Source organism: Anastrepha obliqua, chromosome 1 (assembly GCF_027943255.1).
Source record: "Anastrepha obliqua isolate idAnaObli1 chromosome 1, idAnaObli1_1.0, whole genome shotgun sequence".
NCBI lineage: Eukaryota > Metazoa > Arthropoda > Insecta > Diptera > Tephritidae > Anastrepha > Anastrepha obliqua.
This window is the reverse complement of record NC_072892.1, coordinates 122,249,571-122,263,330: the sequence shown is the minus strand read 5'-3', so window position 1 is coordinate 122,263,330 and position 13,760 is coordinate 122,249,571. Positions and strand designations below refer to the sequence as shown.

Here is a 13,760-nt window from a genome sequence, read left to right as displayed (position 1 = left end):
TAAAGACAGAACACATTGAAGAGAGGAACCAGCTGAAAATTTCTTCTCCTGTAGCAGTGACAATGGCAAATGAGGTGGAATCGAGGGACCGTAAACAATAACTTCCATCCACTGTTCGCGTAGATAGGCTCCAGTTCGGCAAAACTGCGTTTGAAATATTTTGTTTGGGCAAAATCAACAATTTATGATAAAATAATTTCAGCCAGGGTGCAGTTTTGAGCAATTTTTTTTTTTTTTGAAGTGAAACTTCTTAGGCGTCGATTGATGAACGAGAATGGAGAGTAAACCTTCAAGGCCATGCAACGTTTTGGGCATTTTCGTTGCGCGAGAGAGAAAAAAGATATAACGTAGAGGAAAAGGAGAGAGAGACTATACCTTATATATATCTTAGATACACTTTAGGCTATTTTTCCTGAGTTTTTCCTTGTGGTTGCTAGTTTCTAGTGAGAAATAACACTGCCTACTTTTTGGCGTTTGTTTGCTGGTGCAAAATTGTAGGAAATATATTTTTGGTGCCTACTTTTTGGCGGTTATTTCCGTTTCCTGGCTAGGGCTCGTGCGTTCTATAAAGTGCTATCCATTCCGGCGTCGGATTTATTGGTATTGCCTTGCGATAATTTGTGCCATTGCTGCGGTCCTGGAATCACTGCGTTTGTGCGGGTGATAAACGGCGTTGTTGCCACGGTTTGCGTCCGGCGTTTACCTACACCGGTCGACCCTTCTCCGTTTCTTGTAAAATTTGTCTATTTGTATTCTCTGCAAATGTGGTGAATTTATTTAGATATATATTCTTTCTCTCTCTCTCATTCTCTCTCGGGTCTCTCGCTCTTTATTTGTCTGCCTTGAAAGTTTCACTTCTGTTATGTGTGCAACGCTACACGCACTGTTTTTTTCTTATGGTACCTGTGATGGTTCTGCTAAATATTAGGTTGGTACTCCCAACCCCTTAAGCAAAAATTTTACGCGTAGAATCGATAATTCTGTGGTGAATACATTCAACAGACAGACCAAATTCAATAAGTATGATCTTGATTGGCGAGGTTGGAAATACCCTGAGACTGCGCCGTATTGCACAGTGGCATGGTGCACATAGCAGGTTGAGCAACTGACATAGATGGCGAGCCCATAGCCGATTTTGGAAAGCAGCGAAGCTCTAACAACATTGACGAGTGTGTTCGGATGAATAAACGATTACTTAGGCGAGAGATATTTTATAATGTTTAGTTTCTAACCTATTTACAATGGGGAGAAGTGTTGAATTTTTCTTCTTCTGTACTCATAAGAAATACGAAACATTTTCACCGGGCTTATGACAACATTTTCTTAACGTCGACACATATTTATTGTCGATGCTTATTGATTAACTTAAAATCATTGCATAACAGAAGAATAATTGTATCTTTGTCTTTCAGTCTTTTTTGACTGTCCGATGCTTCTTGTGAGGATTTCCTTTAATACTCTTGCCAGAGCTCTTCGTCGTTCGGAGTTCTTCTATGTGGGTCTCTCAAAATCTCTTTGTGCTCGAAATGCTTCTTTACTAGAGCCTTAATTGGGTTTAATAAAATCTCTAAATTTGTTGAAATAAATTTTTCATTTGCAAAATATTGCTTATTGAAATTTTTGAATAATTATTCTAATAGTTTCATTGCACTTCCTTATTTTTTAATGCCTATTAACCTTAAAATATGTTCACCTAGCCTATAAAAATCGAGTACATTCGTTGGCTTAATAAATAAATAAATAAATAAAAAATGAGGTGGCAACGTTTTTTCAAGAGAAGAAAGCACTATAAGTTTATTTCTGTACGGAAAAACCTGCTCGTCGACTTATTCTGCGCTTTATCTGCATTAGTAAGACAACGCCTAAAAGCACACTATAAAATGGTGATTAAATTCAGGAAATGCATGCATGGGCGCCACACCATTACGCTTACTATTAATCATGTAACTCTTTTCCTGCTAACTATAAGAGAAATATTAGCTGAAGAACTACATATTCATACACAAACACATACATATGTCTCATACAATTAAGTACAATTAATTTTATAACGATATGTGAATCGCCATGAAAAACAAGCAAACAGGCAACAGACACAGCCACCACTTGCTTCATTTCTGGAAATCCGTTATAAATCAAGCCAAAAGTTGTAGGTAAAACAATGTAGTGGAAAAATTGTAGCTAATTGCATTAGTTACATTCAATTTGCGGTCGAATGTCACAGAGATGAACGATAACATCAACGCTAAGATCAGTTAGACCCAAAAGTTCACACAAATCTAAGGCTAAAAGTTGTTCTTTTGACATATTAATGATTTAGAAATTGACAGTGGTAAATCATGTATTGTATTAAGTTAGTCAACTATGTGTAAAAACCTCTAAAAATACAATGTCATTGTACGTATGTGCATTCTAGGTTTTTATGCTATATATGTATGAACCTATAAAGATGATGAGACAACGATGCTATTGAAAGGAACTGACTGCTATAATGGCGGCAAAATCTGACGTCCCATCGGCGGAAGCGGCAGCAACCACGACCTCTCATATACGAACTTTGAATAACATACAAATACAAGCATACTTACTTGCCCGTATACATATGTATGTATGTGTAACATACAGCTTGTTCATATTTATATGTACGTGTATTTACATGTATGCACGTACATACATACAAATAGTTCTATATAATTATCTGCAATGATGACAGGCAATCATGTGAATTCAAGTCTTTCTAATTCGGAAATCTGTGGCACAACACACTCGCGCACCACTACTACCCTATGATACTCACGTACAGCGGGGTGGTTGTGGCATTGGTGGCTACAAATGTGGCCACTCGGTTTCTCTGGGTAATCTTTGTCAATGTGATAACTTAACGCCGGGTTTTATGTGGTTCTGGGAATGTTGTTTAAAAATGAAAATGGCTCGCAATGAGCCTTTGCAGCGACGTGTTATACTACACATACATACACATATATGCATGTATGTACATATATTATATGTGAGTAGATGTCTTGTGCGAAGGTGTGAGAAATGTTTGATGTGACAGCGAGACTATATGAAGCGATGGGACACTTTTTCCAGTTAGTTTAGTAGATGAGTGGTTCGTTCTACAGCGAAAATAATCTTACATGTCGTTGACACATTTTGAGAGCTGCCCCTGCTGCTCTGTTAGTTTAGAACGTAGCACTGAGTTGATAGCAATGCGGTGATGTACGTGGTTTTCTTTTTATTTGCTTACCTGAAAGAAATGAGAAAGAGAAACAAAGAAAAGCAGATGTTGAAAGTGTAGGATAAAAAGGCATCAGAGTGAAGTGTGTAAACATCGTATAAACTATCTTCGTACAAGGCGGGCACGTATACCACGTACCAATATTAAGTTTTACATACCTACTCAAAAGGATTTGTTTGTCGCCAATACACATATGTATATATGTGCATGTGTACATATACACTACATATTTAAAAAAACACAAAAAAGGAAGTGTTTACATAGACACATACATATACAACATGTGGACTTTTTAAGAATGTGACGAATATTTAAATTTATGCTCGATAGACTTACATTCTAACAAAATTGCAAACAGGAACTTTTTGATTGACGAACTTTGCAAAAACTGAAAAATTATGTTTTTTTTAATCCCTTTCCTTCTCGGCAGGTATTGACATTAAAAATTAGTACCACAACTTAAGTTCCTCTGTTATATATATTATTTGTTATCACGAAATATAATTTAGATTATGGTTAATTGGTATTTGAATCTATGCAGAAAAAGATTTCGTGAACAATTTTATTGGAAATTCAATGTCACTGCTACTTTATGTGAAACGCAAAAGATGATATCGAGGAACGATTTTTCGACATTGCTTCAGCCCTTAGTATGTGTTTGCGGGGAGCGATGCACACCTGTACTACAATTGCTACCAAGATGCTGGAACCATTCAGCAATCAGCCCAGGGACACTGGGTTCAATATGACTGGGTAAGGTTTTAGTAAAGGAAAATTGAATTATATTCAAAGGAGGTTCAGCCATATCCATAGCGGCTAGGAAGGATAAATTATCTCGGCCGATAGCGGCTGGAGGACAGGCACATACGCTCAGCCCAACGCAACTCCATCTTAGGTTTATTAAGAGAACTGGGTTTGAATGAGGTACTGCGATGAGTAGAGAGCACAAACGACAGTGAGGACGCAGTGCAAACTTCATTTTCATTCAATCAATAATTCATGTTAACATGGGTCAATCTATAAGAATAAATACATACACACTAGTAACTTTTCGTTGATATTGAGAGCGTTTTCAACATCCTACCGGAAGCCATATTAGAGGCACTGACTGATTTGGGGTTTTTCGAGGCTCTGGTTGAATTCATCAAAGACATGCTAATGAACAGATTTGTTATAGCAACTCTTGGAGCTTCAAAGAGGCGAAAAAAATAGCAGAGAAACACCTACAGGCGGTGTGCTCTCTCCTCTTCTTTTAGTGCTGGCAATAAATGTTTTGCGAAAAGGACCGGGGGAGAGCGGAGCCCACATCGTAGCCTACGTGGATGATGTTGCTATTGCAGTATGAGGAAAATTTCCCAATATGCCATGTGAAAATATGCAAGGACTATTAAATTCGCTTCGAAATTTATCGAAAGCAAACGGACTAAACGTCAACCCAAACAAAACTGAATTCCATTTATTAGGAACCAAAATTTTCCCGAAGTAGTTCCTGTGTAACAAAGTGGCATAGTTCTCTAGATTATTGAGGAATGCCGCTACTTGAAATTAATACTAGAGGGGATACTCAAATGGAAGTCAAGTGTGAAAGACAGAGTAAGAAAAGCCACTATAGCTCTTCACTCATGTAAAACATTAAACGGATCAGCCTGGGGACTTTCCCATTTCATTGTTCATTGGCTTTACACAGCAATAGTAAGACCAATCTTAACTTACGACGTACTGATACAATGGCCAAATTTGGATAGAGGGTATATCAAAAAGGGCATGGATCTACAGAGTATAGCCAGTTTTTGTATTTGTGGAAGCCCTTAGACCTACACCCACAGATGCATTAAATCTAAAATCAAGGTATACTCCGCAAAACTGGAAATAAAGCAATCATGTCGCCTATCCGATCAGTGTAGTGTTTTTCAAGCGGAAGCCACTGCTATTAAGAAAGGGCTTACAGCGATAAATACAAGAGTTCAGGAAAGTCGTCATTTATTCAGACAGCAATAAAAAGTGCTAGAGTCGAAAACAGTCATAGAATGTTATAAACTCTTGAATGACTTATCCCAGTATTTCAATGTAAATCTCATTTGGATGCCAGGTCATAGACATATTAGATGAACTTGCCAGAAAGGGTACAACCCAAACTATTCAATCGGATTAAGTGTTGATACCCATGCCCATAGCCACTTTCAAATTACTGATAGATAGGGAACCTATTAGACTAGTAAATTCAAAATGGCAAAACCTAAGAACATGCGAATTAAGCCAATTGGCATGGCCGAAACTCAACAGTGGTGGTTCAAAATGACTGTTAAAACTCAACCCAAGAAGGCTAGGAGCTCCATACCACGATTATTGTAGAAGTTGCTATAATACAGAAGAGGAGGAAATTATTACACACCTCCTTTGTGAGTGTGAAGGATTAGCTATGTAGCAGGCTATGAAGACAGATATAGTGCACTTTAAACGAACGAAATTAAGCTCATTCATAAAAACCACAGGATGGTTTAAAAGAGATCTCTTAGTGTAAGGAAGAAGTTCCAGTGGTATAACAAAGGACTTACGACAGAACTAAGTGTGTCATATTGGCAGCCACCAGACCTACTTACCTAACATGGGTCAATGCGAATAGTGGCCACACGCAAACCCACGCGGCATCCATGGCGTCCATTCATTTGTTACCATAGTGGAAAATTCCCCAAATGTAGATCATCCAGGTTTGTATTCGCCTTTCCGAGCCTTATTCGAGAACAGAGAGTTTATGGGCCTTAATGATCCTTAATGTCGTTATCAGTGTAACTAAGCAGTCTAACTGACGACGTAGATTGTAACATTTTGAGGCTGAACTGCTGTTATGTCAAAAATCTACTCAGTCTTACCATAACTTATTAAGAATGGAGTGGGAAGCTAAGGAAATGGCGTTGCAGCGATTGCATTACAAAAGTGTGGTAAAAGTACAGGTGAGATTTACGAATGGCTGAAAAATCTTAATATTTCAAGAATGTTTGTTTACCGTTTTTCCTAAATGTCTGAAATGACAGACAGAAAAAGAAGTGTTCGTCCTCGCGTGGTTGGAACCAGCGCAGCCATAAAAGCCGTTCGAGAAAGAAGTCGCAGAAATTCCCTTAGAAAGCAGAAAATCATGTCCAGGGAAATGAATGTATCGACCAGATCCATCTCAAGACTAACTAGAGATGATCTCCACATGAAAAGCTTCCTCCGCTCAATTGATAATATTTTGACAACATGCTTGAACAAAATTAGACTCGACAGATGCAAGCAGCTTCTTCGGTGGCATGCGATAAACGGCCATAAAAATATTCTTTTCACAGATGATAAAATTTTGACTGTTTATCAAGTTTTTAAAAAGCTGAACGACAAAATCTAGGCTAAAACTTCTAAAGATGCAAAAAATGTTGTTTCAAGGGTTCAGCCTCCGTAATGGTTTGGTGGGGAGTGTCTTGTAAAGGCTTTACATCTCTTCATTTCTGCGAAAATGAGGTCAAGACTGGGGCAAAAGTGTACCAGAAGGATGCCTTAGTAGGCGTAGTGAAGCAGTTGAGCAGTACTCTCTTCAAAGGAGAGCGTTGGATCTTCCAGCAAGATCCCGCTCCAGCCCATAAAGCAAAAACCACCCAGCAGTGGCAAAAAATTATATTCCTGGGCCGCCTGGAAGTCCACACCCGAATCCATTAGACTACAGTTTGGGGTAAGAGTTGAGAATATGGCCTGTCGAAGACCTCACAGAAATTGGGAGAGTCTCCAACAATCTTTAGTTCGAGCAGCGACGTCAATATCCATGGAAACCGTGCGTGTTGGAATAGCTGAACGGCCTAATCGTTTGAAGTCTTGTGCAAAAGCAAATGGTGACCATTTCGAATGAAAATTTTCATTTTTTTTGTTATATGAATTATTATTATATTTAATACTAATATTAATATTAAATAAAACTAGCTTCATTAAAAAGTATTACAATTTCATTATTCATGACGAACTTAACTTGCAGCACTAAGTACACCTGGTAGACGCTGCGGTCATCTGTTAGGCGGCATGAACCGAATTGATGTAGCAAAATATTTTATTATTACGAATTTCAAAAACAAAAATATGTGTATGAAATTTTATAAATGCATACGGAAATCATTTGAAAGGTAACTTACTTGAGGCGCTGTACCAAAGAGCAAATATTTTATCAATTACCAAGTAATTCGACACATTCTTAATAAATAAAAAGGACCACACGTAGCATACACATGTAGATATGTATGTAATAATATTCACCTTTCTTCTGCCACAGCCCGCATGCCTTATCACCATAGCTGACATGTGGGCGGTGCTTGGTACGTGGCATACGTCTCTATACTATTTATGTACATACTTTTATGGTGTTTGATATATGGCATTTGGTTTATGTTAAGTGGTTAGTGGTAATGGCAAGAATCTGCTTTCCTCACACAAAAAAATTGAAGCAAACGTACGTAGGTATTTGCCTAGATGTTGGTTTCTTTGTTTCATTATTTACTGGCGTATTTGATATATTCAACTACTAAAGCAACTCAACCGAACACAACGCAAGTGTTTAACTTAACATATTTACACATTTGAGGCATGTAAGAGCATTACAAACGTTTGTATGTGGCTAAGTGCATGCGTGCACGTGTATGGTAAATATATACATACATGGATGTGTGAGTGTGTTTCTGTGTGCTTATTTGTATCTGCAGCACATCCGTACCCACACACGCATTCACTCAAATAAATCACACAAAAGCACGCATTTAACTGACTCGAATTTCTTTTGGCACCTCGGTTTCCCTCCGGTGTAACCGCTGCTATCATACTCGAATATCAAACAGGTTCACCTCAACCAAAGTACGCACACATGCAGACACACTTACGTATACATATATACCTACATGGGTACATATGTATCTATATAGGGGCACATTTGTGGGTATGTCGCTTTCGTAAATACTAATATTTCTTAACAAACAACAACAACAACAACCAATGAGCTGTGAAATTACCTGATGTCCAGAGCATATCGAACCGTTGGGCGCCCGCACTCGAAATGGACTATGAATTGGGCATGATGTACGCGGTCCCCAGCGTGAGGACCCTGGTGGTCCCTGCATCGATTGTATTGAATTAAAACTATTTGAACTACAAGGATTGAAGAGTGGTGGAGGCGGCACTGGTGGTGCTGGCGGTCCGATACTCAAACTGCTTAGACCGCTGAGACTGCGACAATGACTGGGACCCGGTATGATTGTATCACAACCAACGCCAACGCTCAGGCCGCCAAGCGATATATGTGAGCCCAGTAAGCTGCTGCTGCTATGCATTAGTGTTGTGCGCCCATCGCCGATGCCACCGACGCCGCCGCCACCGGACATCATCGATTGTGGCGGTTGTGGTGGTGGTGGCACGCCCATCGGCATGCCGGCACCACCGGATCCATGATGACACATCGTGCCGCTGCAATAACCGCCGCCTCCAACTGTGCTTGCGCCGCTGATTCCAATTCCGCTGCCACCGCCACCGCACGATGCTGTCCCCGCTGCTGACGCTGCAGCTGCGGCCGACGCCGCTGCCACTGCCGCCGATGATGAGCATTGACTACAACCACCGCCGACTCCACTACCAATAACGCTTGCGCCACCAAATCCAGCCCCTCCAACTCCAAGAACACTATTCACTGCGTGTGGTGTATCACCGCTACTGCCGCAATAGTGATCCACGGCAAAACTATCTTGGCTACCAGAGCATTGTAGTCTGTGCGGTGGCGGTGGAGATGATTGCCTCGAGTAAATGTTTATTTAGTTCCAACTAACGGCAAATTCGTTCGTACAAGCACAGCACACGAACTTATCACGTCACGTCGTTGCACACTTTAAGGTGCCGCAGCCGATTCAACTATCACACTGCCGCCGCCTTCACAACTACCGACAACAACGTTCACTTTTTCGCCTTAACCAACGCCTCACGTAAGTTATCGTTGTGAATAACCTATCAACCGTCAATGCTAAACGATTGTGGCCGCCTTGCCGCCTTGCCACTTGGTGCAGAGGTTGCGGCTTGAAAAGTGCTGCGCTCCAATAATTGATAGTAACACGAACTCCTGTTGCTATTGCTGTGGCGTGGGTCGTAGCTGCTGCTGTTCCTGTTGTTGTTCGTTTCGTGCTCGGAAGGATGGCAGCTGTTCGAGGGCGGTTACACTGTTGCTCCAGATAGGCGTTATGCACGTCAACATCATCACCAATGGATTAGCGTAATCTCCTTTTGGATGTCCTTAATTTTATTTTACTTAACTGCTTTTCTTCCGCCTTCTACTTTTTATATGTTTAGTTGGTTGCGAATCACAGAAATACAACGAAAAACGTGGCTCAACGTTCAACACTCAATTTCGCACACGAATCAACCCACTTTCTTTTGCAGATGTATTCTCTATTGTTGCCAATGTGTGGCCACCAGCCTTGCTATGGTTTTTATGGTCGTCGGCGTCGTCGTCGTCAGTCAGCCGAATGTGATTTCTTATTATTGGTCACTAATCTTAACGTAACGTGTACGAGTATGTATGTATGAATGTATAAATTTATATTTACGCTTTTTGCATTCAGTTATTTTAGATGTGTATATATGTATGTGTATGTCAATCAATAACAACAATAACTACGCCTAATAATACAACAATTGAAAGGAGCACTATTGGTTCCAAACGAACGCCATTCATGAATACGAATGAATATCTACACAAACCGATAAGCGAGTACTGGGTATATCGGGTATATCAGCTTTGGCACGCTTTACCTATACAGTCGTCCTTTATAGGAATTTTGTTTCTGCTTATTTTTAGATAGCTTTGGGAATGTGTGTTGCTTGTTTCATTTTACGAGTATAGATTTTTTTATCACCGTACAAAGTACATGTTTCCTTCAACTTATTCAATTTTTCTTATTGTATGTGTTTTTCGTTTTGGGCTTTATTTTAGTAATTGATATCGGATTTGTGCGCTACCTTTTTAATATATTTTGGTTTAAAATATGCTTTTAGTTGTCTGATTTAGAGTTTTGCTTTAAAGATTATTTGCATCACGTGTTCTTATTAGACCTTTCTTGTTTAGTTTCAACAGTTTATTGATGTATTTATTGGTTAATTAATTTATTTAATTTTTTACTTTTTTTTTATTTTAAATTTTAAATTTTCGTACAAATAAATCTTGTAAGCATGCGTGTTCTGTAAGAAATGCAAAAACGAAAATTAAATTAGTCCTTGTCTAAGTTTTTACAGAATTTTTGCGATTTCGAAATCAAAGCGAAAGAAAGCAAACTTCCAACAAAAAAAAAACCAAAAAAAACGAAAAAAAAACATTTATGTATAGAACAGAATTGCATAATACTAACCAAATTATTCGAAAAAAAAAACAATATATCAGGCCGACTTGAGAGGAAAGCAAAGCGAACAAGAAGTTAGCAAAAATCCATACAAAGCAACTAACGCTACGCTAAATTCGAATCTAAACTAGAAATAAACAAATAAATTATAAAGAGCTGACCAAAGTTCGGAAACTAGAAATAAACAAATAAATTTAAAATAACTGCCCAGAAACCATCGCAATTAAACCAATTTCTTGTATTTATATACAAATGCAGTACGACTGTTCGTTCTGGTGCGCTTTCTACTAAAAAATCTAAATAATAAAGAACTTTAAAGTAGCCCCACATCTCCATCTTATGTAGGTTATGTTTAAAAAAACCTCTTTTAAAACAGAAATGATAGGTGGAGACGGCGAATTCCACTATTAAAACACCGAAGTTGGAAATTGAATAGCGTAGAGGCTCCAGGACTTTCTGAGCCCTCCTTCTATTGTACTGGGGCCAAAGGGTTTTCCAAATAGCACATACAGAATTGGAGCTTCATCTTTTCTACGCTTTCCTGAGAAATAAGTTGTGCAATTCCCCCTTTAAAACCAGTCAGACAGATGCCGATAACTGGGTAAGAGGTCTGTAAGACCAATTCAGTCCCCTTCCTAGCAAGTTCATCACCAATTTCATTTTCCTCTATGTTTCCACTTCCTGGAAACCATATCAAGGAAATGTTACCTGCACACCAAAGAGATTTGATCCCCTCCATACAGGAATTGACTAGTTTGGATCTGCACCATGGCGTCGTTAGGTGTTATTCGCAGCTTTAAAATTTTAATATTAATATCTCCCTTGCTCCCTAGGTGTGTTGCATGACTGCAGAATCGCAAAGACTTCTGCTTGAAAAACACGAGCAGTATTCTGCAGTTTAAAGAAGATAGTTAAATTGGCTGATTTAGAGAAAAGCCCTGCTCTGACTCCCGATTCCATCTTGGAGCTGTCAGTGAAGACAGAGGTACCCGCTTCGGTGCACTTTTTCGCCATTTCGCACCAATCCTGCCTATTTGGAAAGCGAGGTGACCACATGAAAAAACGGGGCAAAGTCTAAAAAGAAATTTGGCAAATGTTAAATACATTTCGTAAAAGATGTAGATGTGGTGTGAGTAAGTGGTGATGGCGAAACTTTTCGTACAAGTCCCAGTGCGCCTTCGTGCAAAGATATTTTCAATGCGAATAGAGAGCCTATCTCATCAGAGATCTTCAAAATCTAAAATCAGGCTCAGTGCAAAAATTTTGAAAAACTACGATATGGTTGAGATCCAAGAGATAATACAGAGTCTTTCAAAAGACGCGCCTTGATATTTTTTTTCAGGTCCCACTATTTTTATTCTAATAGACTGTTTAGGTTTCACTATTTTTATTCAAAATAAGGCTCTTAACAATTATATTTGAAAAATGGCATCATTTAAATGTCCGCCATGAGCTGCAGGTCTACAGGTAAAATCCGCCAAACAGTCGATTCATGAATGCCTAATTTTTGAGAACGTCGAGATATCGATGTTGAAGGTTATTCAGAAGCTCTTTATGCTACAGCAGCGATAATCTTAACTACCGCCTAGTTTTTGGTCTACCAGTCCCTACCAAAAAAATCAGGAACATTTTCGTAATAAGTTTCAATAATATGAACGCGTCGTTCTATCTCTGTAAAATTGTACAATACATTTGTCCACTTGACAAATGTGAAAGATAGCATAAAAGGGAAGTACCATCTAGGAATTATTCACTACTGGCATCTAAACTACACTTTTAAAAGACTCTATATAACAATATTAATAATGAAAAATACAAAATTTCAGGATATTTCATTAGTTTGTGAGTTACTGGACTAAGAGCGATGCTACTTCTGTTATTTTCAAAACAATGGACCAAAAAGAGTTTCGTGCCTAAATATTACTATGTTTCTTGATGGGGAAAAATACCAAAATACCGTTCAAGCAAAGCAATGGCTTGAAAAGTATTATGTGGACACCACTTCATTAGAAACAACTATAAAACGATGCTTTGCTGACTTCAAGAGTGGTCGGTGGTCGAAGAGACATCGATGATGTACAACGCAGTGGACGTCCAAATGAGGCAGTAACACCAGAAAACATCAAAAAAATCCACAAAATCGTTTTGAATGATCGAAAAGTGAAGTGACGTGAGTTAGCTGACATCGTAAGGATATCAAAAGAACGTTTTGAGCATTTGTGTTCAAAGTGGGTGCGTGTTTGCTCAACACGCCGACTACGAACCGTGTCACAACTCAATCAAAAGAAAGGCAAAACTACATGAACTGAACTTTGAATCGCTCCCCCATCCATCGAATTCACCAGATTTGCCACCCAGCGACTACCGGCTGTTCGCAAACCTGAAAAAAATGCTCGCCGGTAAAATATTTCGCTCGAATGAAGAGGTTATCGTTGAAACCGAAGCCGACTTTGCGGCAAATGAAAAATCGTTCTACAGAAGTTGTATTGATATGTTACAGCAACACTTGAATAATTGCGTTGTTCTTGATGGAAATTACGTTGATGAATCTAGCTAATTTTGAACAAAAAAACCAGTTTTCTCTGTTAAGCACAGGACTTTTCAGCCCATGTGTTACATACCCCACTTTAAGCACTTTCTTCTCTAATAAAGCTCTACCAACTTTTGCGCACTCACTTTAGGCGTCAAATCAATTAGAATTATCATTAAATAATTACGCGTACACACACAAAATCATATCTGTGCCTCACATATGTGCTGAGCACATTCATCAAATAGCAGAATACTCTAAGACATCAAAAGCAGAAAAAACGCAAAAAACAAATCCAGATTCCGTGGCATATCAAACTCTTTGCGAATGCTTAAGTTGTTTTATTTTTCTTCATATATCATTTCTTTTCATAGATTCGCGCAGAAAGAAAGTCACACGTTTACCATTAGTAGGTGTCTAGAAATTCTATTATATATATACAATATTATTTCCTAGTATTCCTCTTATTTGTTAAAAGCAGCTGCAAATATTTGCCATTTGAAGCCCATCCATCATAGCACAACAAGCCAAGGAAAAACTCGCAAAATAATAGAAAACAGAATAATTTCATACGACTGAAATGGAAATGTTATCAATGATAAAAAGT

The 13,760-nt window shown here is 38.7% G+C and overlaps 1 protein-coding gene across 5 annotated transcripts in view; it reads right to left on the bottom strand.

The window, feature by feature from the left end:
* Positions 1 to 13,760, bottom strand: part of LOC129235935 (peripheral plasma membrane protein CASK) — a 115,601-nt gene that overhangs the window by 63,534 nt on the left and 38,307 nt on the right. For 4 of the 5 annotated variants that reach the window (XM_054870021.1, XM_054870023.1, XM_054870022.1 and 1 more), the window contains exon 2: positions 8,257 to 10,465. The exons of the other annotated variant lie outside the window; for it this stretch is intronic. In XM_054870021.1, coding sequence (XP_054725996.1) covers positions 8,257 to 8,700 — 444 coding nt within the window. In that variant the 5' untranslated portion in view covers positions 8,701 to 10,465. The remainder of the gene's footprint in view (positions 1 to 8,256; positions 10,466 to 13,760) is intronic. 5 annotated transcript variants of the gene reach the window in all.